Here is a 26595-nt window from a genome sequence, read left to right on the forward strand (position 1 = left end):
GTATCCCATGATCAAGTAATACTACTTCTGCAAATGTAACCTAAAGAGAAAAAAATCAGATCTCTATCCATATGTAGGGTTGTTCATCTCAGTGGTTTTTATTTTATTTTTTTTTTTGAGTCTCAGTGGTTTTTAGTATGAAAAAAATATATACATATATTTGGAAACAACTTAGGGCACTAATTAGTTAAATAATGGCATGATGAGGGGGAAGGAGGACATTCTGGTTAAAATCTTGGACTCGGATGTTACCTAAGCTTAGGTTCTGGTTCTCCCACTTATTTGCTGTGCAAACATTGAACAACAGTGCAACATCTCTGAGATTCAATTTTGTCATCTGCAAAATATCAGTAAGATGACTTAATAGGTTGTTGTGAAGATCAGATAGGATAAAGAGCATGAACTCCTCAACACAATGCCCGACATATCCCGTGTGCTCAGTAAATAGCAGTGGTAGTAGCTGTTGGGATTATTACTGATGGTACATCCATGCAATGGAATATCCAGGAGCCACTGAAAATCGTGATGTAGATACATGCTTATTCACTCAGGATATATTGTCCAGTGGCAAAAGAAAAGCAGGAAAGAGAGGTAAAGAAAGGGCTGGAAGTTTATATCCCAAAATGTTAATGATGGTTATTTCTAGGTGTCAAGATTATGGGTGAGCTTAATTCCTTTCCCTCTGTAATTACCTGTCTTTTCTAATTTCCCTACAACGACATATTGGATATTGCTTGTGTGACAAAAATGTAATACGAGTTTTAAAAATTGCAATGACATTAAGTTCCCACAGTTTTAACAAGGGGGTATGTATGTGCAATGGCTCACAGAATCCAGACGTGCCTGTTGCACGGATCTCACTGCAGCTATGTAGAACTCCCCTTTAGATAGTTTGATGACTCTTTTAAAGTGAGGATGAGAATCGGGCTTTCTGGAGTTTCCACTCATCCTCATTCTTCCCAAGATATCTCTAGAGTTAATACTTTAGGAGCTATTTTATTTTTCCCTCTGATATCGTTACCCCTCTTCTGACTTCTTTTTTTCCTGTTCTGACATCTATGCGATCTTTATTATTTGTTTGATTTCATAAAGATTTTTACATTACAATAATTTTTTCCAGGAGGTTTAATTTTAAAGTATGTGGACCATAAAGTGCATTTTGTAAAATAATTTCCTGCATTAATGTTGTTTTACTTCACTTCTTAAAGATTAAAGGCTTAAGTTTAATTCATTTTCCTTAGAAAGGACTGTAAAGGCCATATATCGTGGCTGGAAGAAAATCAGTGTCTTTTTTAAAGGGACACCATATTTGTTAAAAAGTAAATTGACTTTTTTTCATGACTGTCAATTTCATGCCACCTTTGTTCAATTCTATTTGATGAGAAATTTTTTTAGTACCTATTGGGCTCCTCTGTGAAAAATATTTCCATGGATACTAATGATTCATTAGCCAGCATTTCAGCAGGGTTATCTTTGAATTCACAGCAACATTGAGAATTATGTTTGTTCCAACACATCTGTTATATTAGTCAGCTTTTAGTTCTCTATTATGGGAATCTCAGAAACCATTTGCCTGGGTTCAGGTTATCTGTGAATTTTCATATTATTTTATGGCCACCAGCTGCATTTTATGACTATATATTAAATTTTTTATTTTTTTCAAATAACTTTTCCAAATGGTCTCAGTTTCTAATCCAAAGGAAATCAGGCCTATGCCCAAACATCTACTGTTCAGTAAGTTACAGCTACTGCAAAACCCAAAATAAACGAAAGAGAAACAAAAAGAAAACTCTTCCTCAAAAAGGAAAAACCCTGTATAAAATGCCAGTGTGCCTAAAACCTAATACCTGACCTTTCACTGTATTGTATCTTGGTGGGACATGCCTTCAGCTTTTAATTGGGACTTTTTTCATAATTGTTGCCATTTAACACATTTAGTCTGTCAAATCATGGGATGTCTTTATAGCCGTATAATAAACCCTAGAGAACAACTTCTCTGACTGTAGCCATCTGCAATGATCACAAGAGTAGCTTACAAAATACTGACAATCTTTATGGTAATAGGATACATATGGCAGCCCACAATTATGTGTAGCTGCATTCAATTAGTGTTGTACAATTACACAGTTTTATTGCTTAGTTAAAACAGTGAAAGCACTACATACTGGTAATTTGCACTAATCCCCGTCTCTTTAATAGCCTCTCAGTGTTTAAAATGTGGGGGAACATCTATAGTATTTAAAGGGCTTGGGATGAACATTAAATTATATCTCATGTTGTGAATACTCATTGATTGACAATCAATGTATTCCCAGCTCACTTGTGGGTCATGTTTTATGGAGGCTTTAAAATACAGTTATAGCAAAAAGTTCTTTTGTGCAGCAGAACTCCACTTGCTGGATTGGGCTGCCCAAGCCTGTGCTTGCAGCCTGTTAATGTCCCTCCTGGAAGATGTTCAGGATGAGGAGACATGCAGAGGACCAAAGGTCAGCATCGATTCAGGGAGCGCTATAAGCCAAGGACTCCACATTTTAAATGTGAACTTGTTAGAAGCGTTTCCAATTCCTAACTTTTAATTAAAAACTTAGTTCAAAGTAAATTTATAGCTGCCATTTGGGAAAATACTTTCTGGAGATGGCTTTTTGAGTGTGTGTGTGTGTGTGTGTGTGTGTGTGTGTGTGTGCAGACGTGCACACACACACACGCCTGGGCTCACGCACGCCTGTATGTTTGAAACAGATGTGTTTAGCAATCTGTGATTTTAACAGAATTTAAATTACATTTTTAAATGGCCTCCTCCGTGCCCCTCTGTAACTGGCTTGGTAAAAGATAAGGGTGAGCCCTGCGCAGGTTGTAGCAAGCGCTAATGGGGAACCTCAGTTGTGAAGTGGGCTTATTATATTGCTTAGGAAAGGTGCTCTCCCATTGGAGGAGAGGAACACTGGAATATATTCTTCTGTATCCTTCTCTCAAAGTGTTGACAGAGGAAAACCCAAGGCAACCTTGTTTCCTGCCCTGCCTGACAGTAAGTTAAACAGAATTCCAAACCAAAGGCCTGGACATTTATTCACCTGCAAAAACATTTTGCTGAAGCATTTCTAATGTCGTTGTGTCTAGAAATGTTTTCAATTACATGGATTAGGGCTTTGTCTCTCGTATTGTCTATCATAAGCATCAAGTTAACTTCTTTATGTTCATGAAAATTCTATGTTTTTTCAAAGCAAAAACGTTGTGGAAGTGTCAGAGATAAAAAGAACATTAAAATGATAGATTCTGTGTGTTTTATTTAATACTGTTGGTTTATTTAAAAGAGTCATTACTTTTATGTAATCCTAATTTTCTTAGTTTAGATAAGATATTTTTTCGTGCTTTTTTCCCCTTAGTTATTGAAACTTTGAACTTTGTTGCTCAGTATATTAAATATAACTGGCATATGGCTGCATATGAGATGGAATTCCTATTAAGTAAGATGTAGAGGCTCAAAAATAAAACCTTTGCTAGGTGTAGGAGAAATACATGTTCATATTCAGAACCAAAATGTGACTTATGACTGGATCTGCCAACATCTTCTTTCATCCAACTTTTGAATAAAGTTAGGTGATAATAGATAGTATGTTTAGAGAAAAACCACAAAATTCCTGTGTAAATGGAGTTGTGTAAATTGAAATCTGCACAAACTCATAAAACACGAACTATGGATGTTTGGACCTAACAGAACATCAAAGTGAGAGTTTATTTTGCATTTTAGAAAGGTTATTGCTAACAAAATGGAATTAGGGAAGTAAACAATTCTCTCTTCGGGAAATAAACTAGATGATCTTCTAGATGTTTCCATCTCAGGTTTCTGTTCATGAAAAACATTTGCTTGTCACTTGGATGACCAGAATGGCTGAGGTGCTCAGACTATGATTTAGAAATTTCTTTTGCCAGAGAACATTTAGGCTGGGAATGAGATTGTGTTTTGCAGCTCTAATGCCTCGGAGTCCCTCACTCAGACTTACTCCCACTGCTGGGCTGGAGAGCTGCTTTGTTAAAGGAGAGAGGATAGTGTCCGTCCCACATGACAACTGGGCAAAGCCACATCAATGAAGGACACACAGCTGTCTTTGCCCTAACAGCCTAAATGCAGGTGACCCCGCAAGCCTCTGGACACCTGCCCAAGAGCCTAAACTAGATGCAGGTCAAGCCCTTAAGGAGAAGACTCCATGTTCTGAGTGTGAAGAAAGGTAAAAGAATATATATATATATTATTTTTTTGCCCAGAAAAGACACAGTCTCTCCAGAAGGAAAGATCTGACTCCCTGCCCCTGCCAAAACAGTTAGATCCAAATGACCATTGCTGATACTGCCACTTAGCTGGCCAAACATCTGCACTTTATGCTGCAGCGAACTGAGAAGTTAATCTACTTTTTCCAAAGAAAGGGTGACGTGGAGTGTGAACAGTAGTGGCGCTCCTGATGTGTGGAGATGTGTCTTGCTGTGCAAGAGGTTCAGGCTGTTGTATCAAGTTCAGATGATCACAAGGCAGCAACAGAAGAACATGCAGGCTTCAGCTTGCTAGCTGGATTATTTTGATGTACATGGAAAACTTCACTATTTCCTCAAGGCATCTCCTGGTGACTGCCTTTGCTGGGAATACTAGCTTTTTACTGTGGTTTTATCTTATTGATTCCAATGGAGGACACTGAATTAGAATCCTGAATGCCCTTTGATCTTTTCTTTGAAATAGTAGAAGTTGTTTGGGATACTTTTTAGAGCAGACCCATTTGGTTTGATCATGGGCTGGAATTAAAGTGGTATAAATACTTGCCTATGGTCACATGCATCCTTTTCTTGATTTGTTGGGTGAAGGACTGGCGATTTTTACTGCCTTAATAAGGAAACCTGGACAGAATGCTGACTCTGCACCTGATAAATCTTTCTAAATTGCCTCAGGTGAAATGAAATGTTAATATCCCTTTCAATTATTAATAAAAAAAATGTAAATAGGTTTTGTTGGAAATGTGGGCCACTGAATATAAAGTATTTTAATATACATGTAGTTTTTTTGTTCAATTACTAAAAAACTATATTTTTAAAGCTTCTTACATATTAAAACAGAGAGGTAATTATTTTCATAAATTGGAGGTACTGCACTAGAGACTTTCTATGTTTCATTGTATTACACAAATCAATTTTAATTGTAGAAAACATTAAATACAGATAAGCCAAAAGAAAAAATCTCCCATAATCCTCCACCCAGAGACAGACACACTAACATTGTGTTCTTTCAGACATTTTTCTTTGCATGTATTTTTTCTTTAATACACATTTTATGCAAACCAGTCTGAAATCTGTCCTTAGTTCCCCCAAATAATTTATTTCAATAAATATAAACCCACATCACCACATTAATGGTCCTGTAGCATCCCACTATATCAACGTACTGTCATTTATTATTGAATTTCCATTTGCTGGCTGTTCACCATGTTTCCAATTCTGCAGTAATCTTTAAAAAAAGATATTCTTGTATGTATATCATTGCATAACTGCCTGTTTTCTTTTTTTTTTCACTTTGTGATAAATACCTTAAATTTAAGCCTCAAAGCCCCTCATTTCTTCAAAAAAGAGCTTTTGAGCTCTTGGTCATAAGGCGAGTTCACTCTTTCCTTTTACTTTAGGTATATGAACACCAAGATGGTAGCAAATCGCTGAAGCTGGGTGACTTTGGTCTGGCCACCATTGTCGATGGCCCCCTGTACACAGTCTGTGGCACCCCAACATATGTGGCTCCAGAAATCATCGCGGAGACTGGGTAAAAGCTTCCATTGGTTTATTGGAGTGCTGTGCTTGCCAAAGAACTAGTCTGCTTCAAGAACAGGAGAAAACAGCTCTGTCCCATCAAGACAGAATTAGCTATCAGATTTCTTTCACTTTTTTTTTTCTAAACTTTAAAGTGAGAGCCATTTTCTCTGTTTCTCCAATCAAGTTGCCAATTACGGCAATCTTGTTCAAGGCTTCCATGCGGCCTTTGTTAAAGGTGGAACAGCAGTTATTAACCCCAGAGTAAGAAATGTTCGGACTAACAGAGAAACATATAGCGATGGTAATTAACTCGCTTTTGGATAAAAGAAACAGACACTGCTGTGTGTGGTGATTACAGTCTCCTGTGGTTTTTTTCTCTCAGCTGTCCTTATTCTCCTGTCCCACTCTCATTTGGCTCTCTTGGCGGTCCATTGATTGTGCAGTACAAACACCCTTAGGCATCAGAGGGCCACTGGGAGTTTTCAGGTTTCTGTGTGCAGCAGTATTAGATGAATGAAAATCTCTAGAATGGGGGGAGAAGGTGAGTGGGCTAACATTTACGAAGTACCTACTGTCTGCCAGGCCTTAAGGTCCTTTACTTGATTTTTACTCTCTCAGTAGATGGTATGATTCCCATTTTGTACATGAATAATCTCACTGCGATGGCTGGGTATCATGGAAGCTCATGAGTAGATAGTGGTTGAATCAGCGTTTGAGCTCAAGGCTGTGTGAATAAAGGGCTCCTTCCGGATACAGCTCTATTTCTTACCAAGGGTCAGAGGCAAAGTTCTGAAGCACTGCCCCCCGCCCCCCCGCAGAAGGACTGGGGAAGGGTAGTACAGCAAGGGGAGATGGCCCTACTTTTCCCCCTCAATTAGTAGCACCAACCCAGACCTAGGAGTCTAGGTGGTATATTTCACTGAGACCTGTTGGAGATAGTTTTTCTGCTTGACCATAGACCAGAAAGGCAGAGAAACAGAATAGATGAGAAGGGAATGCCAATCAGGAAATCCCGAAGTGGGATGTGGGGTGATAAGGACTTTTTTATTTGTCAAATTTGAGTGATTTGGGAGCCCACACCTGTAACCTTGTCTGACATTCCTCAGAGGGTGCTGCCTTCAGCATAGCTACACTTTCTGGTTTATTATGTGAATACTCTGACAGTCTGCTGTGAGGGAGGGCCCAGGGTAGCAAGAGGATTGAATTGGGCTCTTGGAGACCCTGGTTGGAACCCAGCTCTGCCACCATCTTGAGCAAAACTACTTACCCCTCTGATTCTTGGTTTTCTCCTCTATGAAATAGGTGATAGTACTTATCTATGTAATGTAAAGAGTGGTTGGAAAAACAGCATAAGATATTGTATGTCAGTGCTTCACAAATCAAAAAATGTCCTATTCGTAATTATTATTTCTAAAATCAGAGACTTCATTTCAAGGGTCCATCACTATCTTAAAATTGATCTGACTTGAATTGATAACCTTTTTGATGAAACTTCTCACTGATACTTAGATATGATCTTTAGCCATGCTTTACTTCAATTTTTATTCATTTGTCTTAGTCTCTCTCTCTCTTTTATTACTCTTCCCTTGAATTCTGTTTAGCCAGTGGGTTTTAGTTTAGTGTTTGCTGTTGAGTTTTTAAATTTTGTTTCATTTGGTTTTTGGATTAGGATAGAAGAGTCATCTATTTTACCATGCCCCATAATTTGTCCTGGCCTGACTTTTGCTAACTCTAACATCACTTACTTTTCCAGATATGGCCTCAAGGTGGACATCTGGGCAGCTGGTGTAATCACTTACATCCTGCTGTGCGGTTTCCCTCCATTCCGTGGGTATGGGCAGTAATCTTTTATTCAGCACCGACAAAGCATTTCTGCATTCTCTGAGTGATCCATTCTCCTTTCTTGCACAAAGGAGCCTGAAGCAGGAAAGGAACATAATAAGAACTTCACTTCCAGCACCTGTTATTTTTTCTATGTTGTACATGCTCATTTACATGCCTTCCATAAATCTTCCTCATATAATTTAAAAACTCATTCTTTCCTAATTGTCCAAAACAGTTCCATATTGACATTTTGAATTGCTTAAAAACACACATTTTACACATTTATGGGGAAAGGAAGGGCTCTAATGCATAAGAATGAAGAGACATACCCTGAGTTGACATTTTAGTGCTGTTTTTTTCCTTGTTGTTGTTCACCTGAACAGAAGTGGTGACGACCAGGAGGTGCTTTTTGATCAGATTTTGATGGGACAAGTGGACTTTCCTTCTCCGTACTGGGATAACGTTTCTGACTCGGCAAAGGTAGGTTTCCAGTGCCTTTCCTTTTCCTTACAGCCGGTGTGTATTAATGCAATTATTAATTTTGATTCGTTTTATGCAAAAAGACCTAATGATATTTTAAATGCGATTTCTGTCCATTTTGGTTATAATTACTAGGTTTTCCAAGAGATCAGGATCATCAAATCATCTGTTTGTAGCCATCCCAAGTGCCTCTGTTTCCCCGGCCTTCTCACTTGCTGTTGCCACTCCAGTTATATTACTATAGCCTCTTGCTACACCTGGCCCATACCAGGCCGCCTTAGATTTCAGCATAGCTTGTGGCTTTACCTTGCTCGGGTCTCGACTCAATTTCATCCTCTCAGGGGAAGCTTCCCAGACCACCTTCTTTTCAACTGCAGCTCTTTAACCTACCTAGCTCACCTTATCTTCCTCACTTGCTTTATTTTTCTCTATAGCACTTACACCCACATGTCCATCTGGTATACCATCTAATTACATTTATCTATCTACCTTTCTAGATGGGTAGATACAGACAGGTGGATACATCTTATGTTGTTTATTTTCTTTATTTATTTTTATTTTTATTTTTTTATTTTCTGATTCTCCCCTCTAAAGCACACATTTCATCAAGACCAGGAATTTTGTGTATTTGGTTTATTGGTGTATCATCAATGCCTGTGCAGTGACCAATATATAACTGGTGTTTAACATGTATTATAATGAATGAATAAGAGAAAAAGAAAACTGTAAAAATCTCACATGGAGATACTAGTGGAACTTAAAAAAGAAAACTTTTTGGGGCACCTGGATGGCTCAGCAGTATAGAGTGTCTTCCTTCAGCTCAGGGCATGATCCTGGAGTCCTAGGATTGAGTCCCACATTGAGCTCCATGCATAGAGCCTGCTTCTCCTCTGCCTGTGTCTCTGCCCTTCTCTGTGTCTCTCATGAATAAATAAATAAAATCTTAAAAAAAAAGAAAGAAAACTTTTTAAATGTTTCCTTAAACTTACATCTCTAAGCATTGACTTAAATTTTTAAAAAAATGATGTTGAGAAATAATTGACTCTTGATTATTCAGCATCCCTTTACCTTCTCCATTCCTGAGTGTGAGTTCAATTTAAAATCTGACTTTTTCTGCCTGGCCACTTTCCATGGAAAATGATCCACATTGGGTCCAAAGCTTTCATTTTCTTCAGCTGTCCAGGACCTCTAGCTACCTCTAGGCCTAGGAAAATGTAGAGGAGTTGAGAGAAGTGTCAGAAGAAAGGCAGCAGGGTGAAAGGAGATGGGGTGGTCCTATCATATTGTGGGGTAGAGGTGTATTTGCCTGTGAGCAATCTCTTCAGGAACCTATCTACCTCAGTGCTGTCATCACATAATAAGAGGGCTCAAAGTCATTGACACACAGGACCATCTCCTTCCCATACCCCCATGTACCCTGGCAAAGGGCATCACAGAACACAGTTGCTCTAATAAGTTCTGGCCCAGGTTGAAAAGGGAATGAATGCCTTCTTGCACAAAGGAGTCTGAAGTGGGAGAAGAACATAATGAGAACTTTAAGGAAGAATCTCTACATCAGTGGAAATAAATCATCTCCATCATGGAATGATACTCAGACCCCGTGAATGTAAGGACCTGGATAACACATATCTAACCATTTTGTTACATGGGAACTTCTAATCCAAAGTGGACACATGTAAGACAGACTCATCATTAAAACTCAATCTGTGCTTTCCTGGTCCCAATCATTTTGAGCTCATAGGAAGTCTCATTAATCTCAGCACCAATCTCAGGCACTCATCTGCCTCTTAATAGTTCCATTTTATTGGCATTGATTGATGTGGAAATTTTTGAAGCAAGTTTAACAGATTTATTTTTTTTAGTTTTATCTTTTTAATTTATTTTTAAAATATTTAAATTCAATTTGCCAACATATAGTATAACACCCAGTGCTCATCCCATCAAGTGCCTTCCTTAGTGCCCGTCACCCAGTTACCCCATCCCTCCACCCACCTCCCCTTCTGCAACCCTTTCTTTGTTTCCCAGAGCTAGGAGTCTCTCATGGTTTATCTTCCTCTCTAATTTTTCCATGTAACAGATTTCTATATTAAACTTAGAAATCTGCTAATAAAGCACAAAATTCTAGACAGAGAAAGGGATATTAATTCTTTAACTTGTGTAACTGATTTCTTCTCTACTAACTACACTTTAATGAAATTTATTCTAATATTCCTTTCTTTCTTTTTTTTCTTTCAATTCTAAGCAATTGATTTATAATTCTAAGTATTCACCTTTCCTTTGACTTCTAAAGGTGTGGCTGTGGGTAAGTTGAGTTGATATATTTAAGATTTAGAGCTTTTCCAAACTAAAAGAGTATGGCTGCACGCTCAGATTTTTGCCATAAAAATTAGACAAACGGGATCAAACATTTGCCTTCCACAGGAGCTCATCACCATGATGTTGTTGGTCGACGTGGATCAGCGATTTTCGGCTGTGCAGGTCCTTGAGCATCCCTGGGTTAATGTAAGTGACTTCCTCCTTTCCCTGTACTGACTCCTAACATTCCCTTTTAAAATTGCAGATTTCCTCATGATGCTGTCTCCTTTGTCAACTGTTGTGTTTGTGTTTGTTCCTCCCTCTCAAACATGCCAAAATGGTTAGGGGGTCTCAGAGGGCCTCTGATGTAGCTGTGCCGATGTGCACTCTCATGGTCCCTGGAACAGAGCATTTCATTTGATTCAGATGGGACTACCTTCTGACTGGGGAGGTGCATGCACATGGATGCTACCCTCTGTCCCCCATCCTGCATTCTGAATACATCAATAAGAGCAGATTTTCTGAGTCAGTACTGCTTTTGCGTTATTCCTACCAAAAATACAGTTGACCCAAGGGTCTCCACATAAGGCTTGAGGTACTCTGGCACAGGACTTCTCAATCTTGAATATGCTCACAAGTTACCTGAGGATCTTAATAAAATGCAGATTTTAATGCAGTAGATGTGAGGCTCTGAATTTCTAAAAGTTCCCAGATGCTGCTGCTGCTGCTACTTGAGTACTAGAGTCTCATAATACATGGTACATGTTTATGAATGTTGAATATGAATGTGCATAGATATACAGCGAAGGTTTGTTTAAATATTTTCATAGAGCAGAGCTTCCCCATTGATGTACAAATATGTAAAGACATTAATACCCTCAGCCGTTGGGATAGTCAGGCAGGGCAGCTAGAGTCTGGGAGTGATCATCTCCAGCCTCAAAACCTTTTCATTTACCCCAGGTTGCTAAACAAAAACTATCCTTTTCTAGGAAGTGAGAAAAGTTAGGAAACATCTCATGTAAGCCTAATAATCAGTGTTCAAGATAGGCAGAGTGGGTATTATTATACCCATTTTACAGATGCAGAGACTGAGGCTATGGCAAGTGACTTGCCCGAAGTAGCAAAGTTTATCATGGAGCCAAAATTTGCAGCTAGGTATCCTCACTCCAAGTCCATTTGCTTTAAATTCCTATGCACCACATTATATCTACCTGTCCTTTGTTATATGTGAAAGCACCACGAATATTGCAAAAGAATGCATGTATATATCATATCGTTATAATGACTGTTCATACAAGTTAGCAATGTCTCCAAAGTAACTTACCTAGGTCATGGCACCTTTCCCTTAGATATGCTGGGAGAAAGAGGCACAGACCAGCTGCATGCAGCCTTTATTGGTGGCAGCAGTTGGTTCTGATTGATCTACATGCTGCTTAAAAGCCCATAATCTACAAATTGTCAAACTGCATGGTAGCACTAGAATCAGTGAGATTATGACCACATAGAATAAGCCAGAAAATCTGAGTTTGAAACATGGCCTTTGAAGGCTCACAAAGAGCCATAAAGGAAAGAGATTGCATAGGTTGCAAATAGCCATTTTAGATTTTTAAATACATTCTCATCAGAGGACCACTGCCTGCCAAGTCCACCCTCTGGAAGCTCTGATACAACCAGTCACAGGACAGTGGGGGAAGGGCTACCCCAGCTAGCCTCTGTGTAGGAACAGGGGTCCTATACAGGATATATACTAGAGGAGGAGATCAGAGCTCCATCCTGAAGGAGGCTGGAAAGGAGATGTCCGGCAGAGCCAGCTCCAGCAGGATATGCATATTAGTTTTAAGATAACTTTGTGGATGTGAGCAAGTTTGTCTATATATTTGAGGGGACTGTAATGCAATTGAAAACAGCCATAACCTGATTCCAAACCAAATAACCCTATATCCATATATATCCCAACTCTGTGGGATAAAGAAACAAAATTAGGAAGGTTTTGGCTTTTACTTTTGAAAAACTAGGTTGCTCCTAGGATCCTCCTTAGAAGGCATGTACATGTATCAGCAGTAACTTTCTGCCTTCTCAACCTGCTTTGTACACATTTTTACACATGGTCTCACTTTTCTGGTAATTAGGCTCCACCACTCCCTCTAAAACATGGACTTCTGCTGTCATTTTAGTTTTCCCTCTCAGATTCCCTAAAGACATTTCCTAAAAGCAGGGATAAACACTTAAGGAATTATCTAGGAGATTTAAAACTAAAATATACCCTTTATATAATTCTAACGGATCTTAGATTCTAAGGGAAAAAATATTGATGTATATTGATGTTAGCAGAAACTTAAAAAAAAAAAAACAAAAAACCCGAAATGTATGAAATGATTGCTTAACTTTTGAAATTTTATTTATGTAGTAACTAAATCAGAAAAATGATTATTGTCTCAAAAACATAAATGAAAAACCACATATAAGCTTTCACAGCCAGCATTTAGTATTTGTCAAGGTCTCCAAGTGCAACAAATGAACAACCAACCAATCAAAATAAATAAATTAGGCATTTAAACGGAAGTCCATTTAACAAGACATTTTGCATTTGGCGATCAAATTATCTGATCACTGCTGAGGACTCTACCTAAGGGGGAAAGAGGTAATAATAATTATCTGAGCCCTGAGGAAGTCATCAGAGAGCATTTCCTGACTCTCATTTGTCCTAATTTTGTCTGTTGCTCATATAGTGACCTTTTCAACTTGGTGCCCTTGGAATTGAAAAGGGAGTCTCTTATGAAACATAGAGTAGAACAATAGAATCAGAAAACCTAGTCAACTAAAATCACTTGTTTTAACCTTACTCCAGACTCATTTTTTCATTCATTCTGGGTGGGAATCCCACCGTGCTCCTTAGTGTTCTGGGCCTCTGCTATGTTATCGAAAGAGTCATGAGCAAGGTGTCTCAGTGGATTGCTCTAGCAAACCAGATGGACAAAAGCAGCATCAGTGTGCAGCCAGGTGTCTAGCAGAGGAATGTGGGCTTCCAGAAGGAGCATCAACTCACCCTCCTGTTGTAACCTTGGGACAGTCATTTCACTCCTTTGAACCTGTTTTTGTGTCTGTGAACTAAAGATAATAGAATCAGCCTCTTGAGTTGTAATGAGGATGTAGAAAGGAATATATATTTGAAGGGTCTGAGAGGATAGTCTTTAAGCACAAGTACTGTGTACTTGATAGATATGTAGAGAGTTTGGGTCTGAGACAGGCAACGACTCTGTCATCTGTTGCTATGTGCTGATGAAATATAAACTTTGATGGATGTTGGTGTATAAGAAGTTTGATTAAGAAGGAGAACCTTCTCATCTCCCGAAAAATTCCATTAGTGTATCCCCAGCTCCATATAGATAGGGTGTGCATTATCTGCTCTGTTGTCTTCTTTAGTATCACACCTGTTACCTCTACCATGGCTGCAGGATACCAACAGGAATTGTTTTGGCTTAAGTTGATATACCTTAGTACTCATCTGGTGGAGAACCACAGAATTTAGGGACATAGGAGGCTGAAAAAGGCATTAATACATCTTGATCATTCCAGACATTGGGAAGAAGGTGGAGTCACTTTCCCCCAAACAACACTTTGTTAATAGGAAAGATAGGTTAGTGGTAAATGTAATTGACATAAACATAATTGACATAGCACCCAAAATTCTTAAATAGGGTTAAATATCACCATTATAATATCCCAAAAGTATTACTATTATTATATTTTTATTTTCAAAGTGTTGACCTACTGTATCCCATGTTATTCACCTGATACTAGGGTAAAGGTCCATCTGAATGCTACAATTCTATCAGTTTATGTTTTACTTCCAGTTATTTTTCTGATTTTATTGATGAGGAAACTGAGCCTCAGAGAAGTCTCTAGCATAAAGCTCAATGGAGTTTCTAGAACAAGGTCTTATGCCTGGATTTTGTCCCTAGAGATTCCGATTTAATTGGTCTGCACCAGCATCTAGGCAGGCATCATGAATTTTAAAAGGTCCCAGGCCATTAGAGTGTGAAACCAAGATTGAGAACCTCTGTCCTGGTGGGAAGGATTGGTTTAAATAAGTCAAATGTAGGTAGTTAGCCAATTCAAGACTTCCTATCACCTCCCTGGCCTTTAAATTTTATTTTATTTCATTTTTCTCGCCAATCTACTCTTTTTAAGGAGATGCTACTAAAATAAATAAATAAATAAATAAATACATAAATACATAAGTAAATGAGTAAATAAGTAAATAAATAATAAATAAATATTACTAAGCCAAGATATTCAAAAAGAATAAAGAAAAAGAGAAGACAAAATAAGAGCCTGGATAATCTACCAAGATATTCCATGCTAACAAAAAGCAGCTCTTGGGGCACCTGGGTGGCTCAGCCAGTTAAGCATCTGCCTTCCGCTCAGGTCATGATCCAGGGTCCTGGGATCAAACCCCACATTGGGCTCCTTGCTTAGCAGGGAGGCTGCTTCTCCTTCTGCCTTCTGCTCCCCCTGCTTATGCTCTCTCTCTCTCTCTGTGTCAAATAAATAAACAAAATCTTTTTTAAAAAAATAAAAATAAAAAAGCAGTTCTCCCCACACAAAACTTTATATGCATTTATCTTGTGCTGTCAGAATTTGTTAGAAATTAAGAGAATCCTCAGTGATACTGTAATGATAAACAAAACACCTATTTATATTCATAAATTATAAATGATGAAATGGAATTCCATTTTCTATTTGGGCATCTTACCCTCTCCTTTCTCCAAGCTAGAGCTTAATTTACTTCACATTTTCTCCTCCAGTACAGTGTGAATTGTAGATATAGAGGATGCATAGGCCCAAGCTGAACAGAGTCAAAGGTGCTGGGTGCCATACAGCTGGAGATGGTTAACAAGAGTCAAAAGGCCAAACCCTGGGGTGCAAAATGGAGCTGCTATTGAAGACTGCTCTAATGTACTTGAGAGATTTTTTAAAACTAAATCAGGATATTCTGGTAGTAAACTGCTCAAGACTGTCATACTTCTCATAAATTCACATATTATTATTAATAATAGAGTCGGATAATGAATTGACTGAAAACCAGATCCATGAGTCAAAAACAAAAATCCATGAGGGGAGGAGGAGGCATGACCCCTGGAATGGTTTCCCTGAGGAAAGACGGGAATTCACTCCACTGAGTGACTTCACATCCAAGCCTTCACATCCCTCCCCACAGCTGCTCCCCAACATCCGCTGGAGAAATGGAGACCAGGAGGCTAGATCTCCTACAGACAGCTGTGAGAGTTCATTTTCCATTTTGCAAACTAATTTTGTTCTTGTCGGTTGCAATGCTCTGCCAAGTGGTGGATGGGAATTTCTAAATCAAAAACCACTAACCTCAAACCACAACCAGCCCATGTCAAACTTCAGAAACTACTCCCAGAAACTACATACCAGAACGTATGGTAATAATACTATAACTATTTGTAACATACTGCCAGGTTTGTCACGTTTAGAAAACTCATAGCACATTTTTGGCACACAATCTATTCAGAATAATGGTGATAAAGATGTATATATAAAAATGTATGTTTTTAATGGCCCTATTTATTTTATTGATGCAAGACAGTAAGTTAGCTAAATCTCCATCATCAATCTGTATGCCTCAGGTACAGATTAGGTCCCTGCAAAACCAATTGTTTGTCTTTTAATCCAATTATGCTCAAAGCCTTCAAAATTTATATAGAAATTCTGCAGACTTTCAGTTGCTGTGAGGTGTGTGTGTGTGTGTGTGTGCACATGTGTGCGCATGCATGCAGACACTCACATGCCCACCCTCTCTACCTTCTCTGAGACACCTTATTTCATTTGGGGAAAAAAAACTGAAATGTTTTAAGATTTATGAAGTCAGAAGCGTCTCTGACACCTTGTGCAGGTTGTTTCAGGACTTTCATTGCTTCAACATGAACTAATAACCCAAGGGAAGCTGAAACCTTCACTAGAATTTAAAGTTGGAAGCTTGAACCCTTAGGACCCAACATCTAAAAGAGTTGCTAAGAGTCTTGACAGGAGATCAGGACCAGGACAGAGCAGGGAAATAATAATCAGGTCCCTTCTGAGGGTGGTGAGAAAGCAAACTTATCTCAGAAATTGGCAGGAGGAAGAAAAGTCAGAAAAAGGAAAGTTCTGGCTAAGATGGAACCCCTACTGGGGAATTGAGGAGATGGCAGGATGGGTGCAGCCCGAGATTAATCGCCCTCAGTAAGTCAGGAAGGGCTGCTCCTATGGAATCTTTACTATTTGTTCTCTATCTGCACCAAGTCTGTTCAACATTGCCTGTGTGGATCATAGGACCCCGCAGTGACCCAGTGCAGCTTCACGTCCTCCTGTGTCAGCCAGGCCCTCTGCTGCTGCCTCTTCTACACAGGATTCCAGAGCTGTAGTAGGTCACATTGCCACATCCTAGATGAATAGACAACCAGTCTCGCCTTGACATAAAAGTCAACCACATTCCCCTGGACCCCTGAAGTGTTCAGGATCCTTTTACTGCCCTCTATGCAAATGCTCCCCATGCTCCACTGAGGCCTGCATGGATATTCTCTGTTTTTTTTTTCAGCCCCTAATTCAATCTTTCTTTCTCCTTAGCATTGTCCCACCTTTATCATGAGAGAGAGGACTCATGGAATCCTATGATTTAACCCGAGGGAGCCCTTTTGTAACTGATGCCATGCTAATGAATGCCCTGGATGGATGCAGGGTGGTGCTGTGGAAAGAATACTTTCAGATCTGGTTCAGTCCCCGTCCGACTCAACCACTTTCTAGCTGTGTGACTTTGAGCAAATTACTCAGCCTTGCTGAGTCTCAGGTTGCTCATCCTCAAAATGGTCCTAGTAATGCATAACATAGAGGATAATCTGAGGATTAAGGGGCTCGTATATGTAAGTCACTCGCTGAGAGCCACATAGCAGTTAACACTTGGGTCATCTTTCTTTCCCTGCCTTTCTCTTTTATCTTTGCTCCCCTCTACCCTCAAACTCCTCGGGTCTCACCCTTTCTTTCCTTACTTCATCTTGCCCCGGGTGAACCTGCACCTCCCCAGGGTGAACTGCCTCATTTCCCTTCCATCCCTGCCCTTCACTCTGATTAGCTCCAGTCTTGTGTCTTCCAGCTCATCCTTTTCAGCAGCTTCTGATCCTGAGACTACAGATACGCCCAAGATGTTTTTGTCCTAAAGAGAAAACCCTTCCTTCAACCTACTTCCCAGTTTTGTTTTTCTAATTTGTTTATAAGCTAAAACTCAAACAAATCACTTTGCCTGTGCTAGCCTGGAACTCTATTAAGACATAATTACACATATATGCATAATCTTGGGGGTGAGGCCCAATGGGGAACCCCTGTATTAGGCTGCTTCTTTTCCCTCAGGCAGAGCTCCAATCTGTGTCAGATACATGACACTAATACTTGGAAGACTCTCAGTAAATGCATGTATCATCCCTCATCAAATGTTCAAATGCTCTCAGAACTCTAACTCAGATTCCAGAGGCCTATTGTTTCGTCCACCATTAAAAAAGCAGTTCACATATACCACTGAATTCACCCTTGTGTTTAAAGTTCCAGATTGCATAATTCTAATTCTTTCTGAGCGAGGGTAGTCTTCCACCCTTCCTACCCTTACACCCCTCTTATTAAAAAGCATTGGTTTTATTCCAAGTGGAGACTAAGGTTTCTATCTCTGGTCCTTTGTGGCCAGTTTTTTCCTGTTTTTCTCAGTGTTCTCCATCATTATTCTCCCACATACTCTTAACTATAGATAAACTGGTTAACTCATTGTTTGGCAAACAGGCCTTGAGGTTCCCCACTTGTTCATATCCGTACACCAAAACATCCATTCCCTCCGCTCTTAAGCGTCAGTTGCTCCTCATCATTGAAGACCAGGCTGGATTCCATCTTCCTCATGAAGTCTGCTGTGTTCACAACTGAAGATATGTCCTGTCCTCTGAACTCCTTCCATGTTTCTAGCTGAGCCATGAGGTTACATGCCTTATGACAGCTCTTTCTTATCTTGTTGATCTGCTTTATTATTTGATATTGTGTACATACTTTGTCTCTCAATTAGCCTACAAGGTTCTTGTGGGCAGGGACCTTTTTTCTCTTATCCCTGCCATCCTCGACATAGCCCGGGACAGAGTAAGTACTTCATATGTCCCTGTGTATGTCCCTTCCCCAAGTATGATCCCACTGATAACCTAACTGACCTTCTCCTTCTTTCTTTCTTTCTTTCTTTCTTTCTTTCTTTCTTTCTTTCTTTCTTTCTTTCTTTTTCTTTCTTTCTTTCTTTCTTTTCTTTCTTTTCTTTTCTTTCTTTCTTTCTTTCTTTCTTTCTTTCTTTCTTTCTTTCTTTCTTTCTTTCTCTTTCTTTCTTAGATTTATTTACTCATGAGAGACAGAGAGAGGGGCAGAGCATAGGCAGAAGGAAAAGCAGACTTCCTGAAGAAAGCCCGATGTGGGTCTCGATCCTAGGACTCCGGGATCATGCCCTGAGCTGAAGGCAGATGCTCAACCAGTGAGCTACTCAGGCGTCCCATCCTTCACTTTATTTCTGAGTCTTTTTACAATGCAGATTTTTAAGAAGTTTTTGAATTCTCTCTGCAATCAATGGAAAGCATCCTTCCTCCAGATTTGATTTCAGATGTGACTTAATAAGCATAATAGTGGATTCTTCTAGTCATTAATAAGTCAGTCCAAGAATATCGCAAATTGATATTTGTGTGAGCAGGGTGCTGAACCAAGTGCTTATATTAAGGATTACAGAAAATGTGGAAGATGTGGTGCCAAAGGCAAGAGTTCAGAGTAGATAATATATTATGTATATATAGATATAGATATGTTATATCTATGTCTGTCTCTGTATATATAAAACTCTAAACTCTCTCTATGAATTCACATATATAAGCTATATATATATATAGAATCACCTAACACCAAAAAGAATGTAAATAATGCAGATATATATATATGTATAAAATGAAAAAGTATTAAGAGTTTACAGAAGAACCATTATAATGAATTACACTTAGTAGAGGAAAAAATGTTTTGGAACAGGTGATTTAGACCCATGTTTTGAAGAACAAGAGAGGCCACAGGCCTATAAGAGCAAAGCCCATGCCTAGTTTTGCTTGCCATCTTTCCCCACCTCTTGATATAGTACCTGGTCCACTATAAACATGCAGTCAATAGTGACTGAATAAATGAATAGCCAAATGCTGAAAGAAGGAAAGCCTAGATTATGTAAAAGAGTAAGCATGTAATGCGAGGGAAGTAGCAATTTATTTTCCTGTGTGGAGCCAAGAAATAACATGCAAAATGATGGAAAGGAAAGAGAGAAGGAAAATGATGAATGGCGTTGAAGTCTTGCCAGGAATTTGGGTTTTAACAGATAGTAACAAACACTTTATTATCCCTTCATTCATTTATTCCACAAATATGTATTAAGCATCTACCGTGTGCCAAAGCACTGTGCTGAGGGTTCTGTAGTGAACAAAATGTACTCTGTCTTCATGGATCGGGCAGCCTTTTCAACATGAGCTAGTAAGTGGTGGCACATAGTTACGGCTCTGGTTATTGTTATCTAACGGTATTTAGCAAAGGGGAGCAGCCTGACTAGCTTCCATCATAGACAGCTCCGGCAGAGAGCAGAAGCATTCGTTAAAATAAGCCTCAGTATGAAGTATGTCAGAATCACAGATGACTTGAAGGCAGTAAGGAGGATTTAAAACTTAAGGAAGAACTTTTTGCCTGGAAGGTTGTCTGGGATTATAGAATGGTCAATTGAGTAACAGTGGAACCAGACAGAGTTTATTTACGGGCCCTCGCATGACTCCAGGACTGTCAGATTCCTCGTTTTGGGGTCTGAATGATGGGCTAAGAGGATAAAACTCTTGGCTCAGAAAAGAAAAAGAAGATGATGTTTATGATTTTTTTTTTTTTTTGGTTTTTCAGATTTAACTTGCCCTTTGACATATGTCCCTAGAGCCATGGCTGAGATCAATTTTATTAGAAACCAACACCAGAAATAAAAACTTTTATTTAGGAACAGAACTCTGGGGGTCAGATGATACAGCAAATTAATTTAAGGGCGGATGTGGAAACGAATGAGACCTCAGAGCAATACTTTCAACAACAATGTTTAATGAGAAGACATTGGTTACTTTATTTCTGTAATCTTAGGAGTTCTAAGATCACCACTTGTAACTAGATCTTGGCTTCATTTTCCATTTACCTCATTTTTTTCTTTTTCTCCTTTTTTTCATTTCTTTTCTTTTCTTTCTTTTTTCTTTTCTAGGATGACGGCCTCCCAGAAAATGAACATCAGCTGTCAGTAGCTGGAAAGATAAAGAAGCATTTCAACACAGGCCCCAAGCCGAATAGCACAGCAGCCGGAGTTTCTGTCATAGCAGTAAGCATCTGAAATATCCACCTATAACTTTTTAAAAGCAATCCACCTAAGAGACAGGCATTACTCAGGAGATTCCACCCAGAGACAGCAGAATGGGTCATTTCTTTAGACAGCTCAACCATCTAATGCACTGGGGGAGGTTTGGGGCTTATATGTATTATGTGTTTTTGCTGAACATTTCCCTAGGAATCGCATCATTATCCAACACCTCCAGGGTGTCTTGCAGTATATATTAATTTCATGATTTATTTTTTAAAGCAGTAAACCTCCCCCACAGTGGACTCTGTGCCAATGCAAACTTTGGGGCTCTGAGAAAAAGAGTTCATAGTGTCCTTTTGCCAAGGCCTGGAAGAAGAGGGAAGCTAGAGAGACAACACCGCAGAGAGAGATCGGAACACTATAGATCTTTGTACAAGACCCATATGAAAGCCAAAACATAGCAGAAGGCTTGCACAGTAAGATTTTCAGCGAAATTGAGTTGTTGTGAACACCCAAAGAAATAATGGTGTCTTGCTCCTTAGAAATTCCTGTTTTTGAAGTTGAAAGTCTTTTTCCATTTACCATTTTACTGATGTGGCTGCACAAGGAATTTTTTTTCTGTTCTATACATGCAGACATACACTATATGCAATTTGATAGCAGCTCTAGGCAAAGATTAAATTGGGCAGAGAAATAATGAAACCTTATACTTCCTGGTGTCATATTCTAGAGTAAATATATTCAAGTCCCCGATTACTTGAGTTTTTAATAATTTCCTCTTTTTTTAGAGTATGTAAATTTTAACAGCATATTCAATGTGGAATCGCTTGAGCTGTTTTTCTTTTCTCAAGAAAGAACTTAGACACTGCAGTATCGAATTTTAAAAAGTATATATGCTGCGAAACAGTACCTTATGCTCATGAGCAATACTGAATGTTTCACCACTTCTTCGGGTGTTTTATTCTCTTTTCCTTTTTTTTTTTTCTTTTTTTGGTTGTACTAGAGCTCCAGATAAATGAAAGACAAATAAGTGACATATTTGATACAATTCATCCCAGATCTGGGTTACTAACTATTTGATATGAGCTTCCAGAATTTGCAGGTGGTACAAATGTATATACACTTTCTTGTACTGTTTGCATTTCATGTTTTTTGACTGAACCCTTTCAACATGAGTTATGAGTGAATAACTGGCTCATGAGCCCACTCACGGTGTTGAATAGAATGTAGACTCTTTCAGATGCTACTCAGTGCTGCTGAGGGTTTTAAACTGCCAGTTGTTCTTTTCGCCCTCTCTCTTTAGTTTGTTCTAAGGAAATGCAGTGTAGAAGTACATTGTCCATGTCTTTATAGATGTCAGTGTTCTTTGTTATCAGCTAATATTCAGCCAGTAATTTTTTGGAATTAACAATCTTATGGTGATTCTCAACTAAACCTGACCTTCTCTACTCTGTTTTCATCATTCATTCAAGATATGTCTATTCCAAAATGTTCAGTTCCACAATTTTCTTTTGGAATGGACTGCCAGCACGCTTTTCCATGAAAAAGACTGCTTTCCTGCTTCTGCTGAGGGCTTACAGCTGCTAGAAAGGGTGCTTTTCCACCTTTGTCATTTTGTTTTTATTTTCGTTATTCTTGGTCTTTTATTTTAATTGGTCTTTGGTTAAGTTTGCCTTGGTTGCTCAATAATGGTTTGTTCACAGTATTCTGGGAGTCTTATAATGATTAAGGGCAAGAACTTCAGGGCAATTTTTTCCAATGGATAGACAACACAGATTTGAGAAGAAATCCTACTTTAATCAAACTGGGATAAGTTTCAAAACCTAATCCATCTGAGTTTATTAAAACTTTATCTAAGTAGATCTCAGAAAACCCCAACTAGTATTTGAAGATCAAGGTCTACCGATTTTTCCCCACTGAATATCATGATTGGACTATCCTGAATACAATTCCATGTTGGTTTCTCGGTTCATCACTAACATGTTTCCATGGAAACTGTACAAACTAGCAATATACTTATAAATTGTGAAATGGACTGTGTATGGCTGAGTTACACATTAGTTGTGTGCTTATTGAATCTTCTTTATTCACTACAAAGATAAAGAAAAATATCAAATTAACTCAGACTCAAAATAATTAACTATTTGGAGAAATATCTGGAAAAGTGTCTGTCCACTCTAAAGCACAATTCACATTAGTATCGCTAGTATTTCAAGCATTAAAGAGAGCGCAACTATAAATTTCAAGGGTTGTATCAGGAGAATCTGGCCTGCCATGATTACGCATTTATGCATCCTCTCCAGAATGCTTTTCTCTCATAAATATGCACACCCTCCATTAGAACCTGGGAGAGGTCACCAGTGGCAGGACAGGGCTGGAGATTAAAAGTTGGCCAGTTTGGCTGCTTTCATGACTAACTTTCAGAATAGCATTGGATAAGTCAATTTATACTCCACACCAGTTTTCTCATTTTTAAAGGCCAAAGACTAAGTCTCAGGGGACTATCACAAGAGGAGGGAACCCTGGCATTAAATGATTAAATGATTACATGACAGTTGACCCTTGAGCAACACCAGCTTGAACTGCACAGGTCCACTTAGATGTGGATTTTTAAAAAATAAGTACATACAAGACTCGAGTGTATTTTCTCTTATGATTTTCTTAATGACATGTTCTTTTCTCCAGTGTGCTTTATTTATATAGTATGTAATACTTATCCAAAATATGTGTTAATCGATTGTTTATGTTATCAATAAGGCTTCCTCCAGCTAGCAGTAGGCTCTCAGTAGTTCAGTTTGGCGGGAGTCAAAGTTATACATGGATTTTCGACTGTGCTGGAGGTCAGCATTCCTAACCCTCTCATTGTCCCAGAGCCAACTGTATTCCAATTCAAATGAAGGTTTTCCTGCAAAAGAATGATATTCTGCTGTGAGACAGAATATGAGCAGTAGGTAGAAAGAATTTCCTTTATAGATGGTACATTCTGTAAACACCATTTGACAATTTAATAATGCAATATAATTATTAATTCACCTTCAGGAAAAATTCCTTTATAATTAATATAATTTTGTAATGGCTTCTATTGATGTAGAAAAAACTGACTGCAGCATAAATTTCATTCAAACAGAATTTTTTCCCATGGACATGCATGCTCTCCCCAGAGGCTGTAAAATAATGCATTGTATTTTAAACTGCCTCTGTATTTCCAACTGATTGGTTGGAAATTATATATACCCTTTAAAATGAAAAATTCTACTATTAAGACTGTTGTGTTAATCAGCTTGTATTTTTCAGGAAATCAACAATTAAATCATTAGCCTATAGCTGGCACTTCTCCTTCCTTAGTTAGAAACCTAACTACCCACTGGAGATCAGCAATGCTTAGAAAGGAATTCATGGCACTTCTTTCCTAGAGTGACAGAGGAAATAGAGCATACTGTCATAACAAGCAGGATCTCGTCACAGAAGTAATATGTGACATGAGCGTCTCTTAGCCTGCGCTCACGGTTCTGAAGCTCAGTGTTCTTTGTTTCTGTTGTCATTTTTTCCTTCTCTGCTTTCCACGCCCTACATCATTAAGACCAAAGAAAGGACAAATGATAACTTTGTATTAAGGTTGCAAGAGGTCCTCCAGTTGGCCAGGAGAGTAATTACCAGTAGGAGGCTCACCAGGATCATCCAGCCCTTCTAAAAGGAGAAAGGGTGTTCCGACACTGAGGTCAGGCAACATGATTAGGTGGGAGCCCACTGCAGTCCTTGGAACTGCAACACTGCCTCTCAGAAAGACTCCATTGTCCCTTTACTACCTTTTGCAGTAGTTGGGGGATAAACGCGCGTGTGCCCGCGCACACACACACACACACACACAGGCAAAACAGAACAGAGAAAGGGAAACAAAAGGTTATTAAAATGCAATTTATAGACATAAAATGGAATTAGAGATGACATTTTAACGGTGGACTTCTTGGGAGCTGAGGGAGGGAGGGAGGCGTTATTAGATTTGCTCAGCTTGATGAAGAACCGATGACTAAGATGTCAGTTCCAATTTATTTTTCCTCATTTAATTCTGTTTATTATTTTAACTGATAATTTTCCTAATGCTTTAAAGTTCTTCTTTTGCATTTTGCTCATGCAAATAGAGCACTTTAGTCTAATTGAACAAATCCATACTAATCAGTGTGCAAATAACTGTGATTCTGGGAAGCTGAGTTGTACATGAAAGCCAGTAGCACTAGCACATCCCCGTGTGTCCTGTTATGGGACACTTTGCCTGTAGATGGCAACAGAGGACTAGTTACTAAGTAGCCAACTCCAAGGACTGAAACAGAAGCGTGGGACTTCATATGACTCCCTAACAGCAAGGATACTTGGATTTTTTTTTTCCCCTAAATGAAACGAAATGCACTTTTTTTTCCCTTTAGGATTAAAATCTCACATTGCTGTTCCGTGAACACTAGGATAGCCTAGTTTGTAATCAGAACACCAAATCCTCCAAACAGTTTTTAGTTTGAATGCCTGGTTCGCCGGCATGGCATGTATTTGCAGTGCCTTTGTGAATTCAGAAGTAGGAACTGTCAGCAGGGCACCAGTACCACACTTGAAAGCACTCATGAGCGTCTCTCTAAAGAAAAGCATGCAAGTTGCATCCTTTCATGGGCGGAATCGGGGGAGTGGGCATATAGCATGATTACTGTTTTCCAATTTGGGGACTGAATCTTTCATTCCTAGGTAGCCAAAGGCTAACATCTTATTCCAGGATGAACAACTTTGAGAACTTACCCTGTCTTCTATTTATTGTACCTTTTGTTAATCATAAGCACTTAACTGTACATATGTATTTTTAATATACAGTGAAAACTCTTTCCTTTTATTTTCTATATTTTCAGGGAGAAAACTTACTGACTGTTTTATATCTTTTTAGTTCAGAAATGTAATTAAGATTCACCTTTAAGAGTAGCTCTGCTTTTGAAGATTAACTCTTAAAGAAAGAAATCCAAACTGCTGTGACTTGTGAGGGTTCTTTTCATCTTTTATTTCATATTTATGAAGCCCTCAAATTTAAGCCTGATGGGGTAGGATGGGGAGGAGGGAGTCCAATCTGCTTTCTCTTAGGTGGCTAAAACTGATTTCAGTACTTTATTTAATTGTAAAGCATTTTCCATTCTATGGCATATGAAGAGGTGTTTATATCTTTTGAAATTGAGAGGACATTATTAAATGTGCATTCAAAACCTTGTCTGACAAATTAGATCTATTCTAACAAATTGGCCTCCGAGATATTCATGAGGGATTAGTGTCTTTTCTTGCCTTTTTATTTTCAATGTGCAGATTTAGGATATTAGCTAGTCACCCTACAGAAGAGGCATCGTAACTATATCTCAATATATAGTCAATGAAGAACAGCTTGGTCTGGAGTCGTAATTCTCTAGCACAATGTCGATCCACTGAGTTGCCCCCATTTCTCTCTGCTCAGCTGGACCACGGGTTTACCATCAAGAGATCAGGGTCTTTGGACTACTACCAACAACCAGGAATGTATTGGATAAGGTATGAGATGGTGCAGCTCAACAGTCAGTGTTTCCATGGCAACGTGCTGGCAGTCTCCATTAACCAGTTCCTTCAGTGGATAAACATGCTTTTGATTTGTTATCCAGTCCATATGCTGCTTTATCAGTTTCATTTTAATCTTGATTGAGATGCCACACCCCCTCATTCCTTTTTTTCACCCATTATTCACACTGACATTTGCCAGCTTTCTTTCCATTGCACATGCTCAGTATCAATTTTCCTTA

At 38.8% G+C, this 26595-nt stretch overlaps 1 protein-coding gene across 8 annotated transcripts in view; it reads left to right on the forward strand.

The window, feature by feature from the left end:
• Positions 1-26595, forward strand: part of DCLK1 (doublecortin like kinase 1) — a 341630-nt gene that overhangs the window by 296222 nt on the left and 18813 nt on the right. For 5 of the 8 annotated variants that reach the window (XM_072797415.1, XM_072797419.1, XM_072797416.1 and 2 more), the window contains 5 exons: positions 5661-5794; positions 7538-7615; positions 7992-8088; positions 10510-10590; positions 20711-20824. In XM_072797415.1, the coding sequence (XP_072653516.1) occupies positions 5661-5794; positions 7538-7615; positions 7992-8088; positions 10510-10590; positions 20711-20824 (504 nt within the window). Of the gene's footprint in view, positions 1-5660; positions 5795-7537; positions 7616-7991; positions 8089-10509; positions 10591-20710; positions 20825-26276; positions 26351-26595 lie in introns of all 8 variants that reach the window. The other 3 variants (XM_072797418.1, XM_072797417.1, XM_072797421.1) reach the window with 1 other exon arrangement.

Source organism: Canis lupus, chromosome 24, assembly GCF_048164855.1.
Source record: "Canis lupus baileyi chromosome 24, mCanLup2.hap1, whole genome shotgun sequence".
Taxonomy (NCBI): Eukaryota; Metazoa; Chordata; class Mammalia; order Carnivora; family Canidae; genus Canis; species Canis lupus.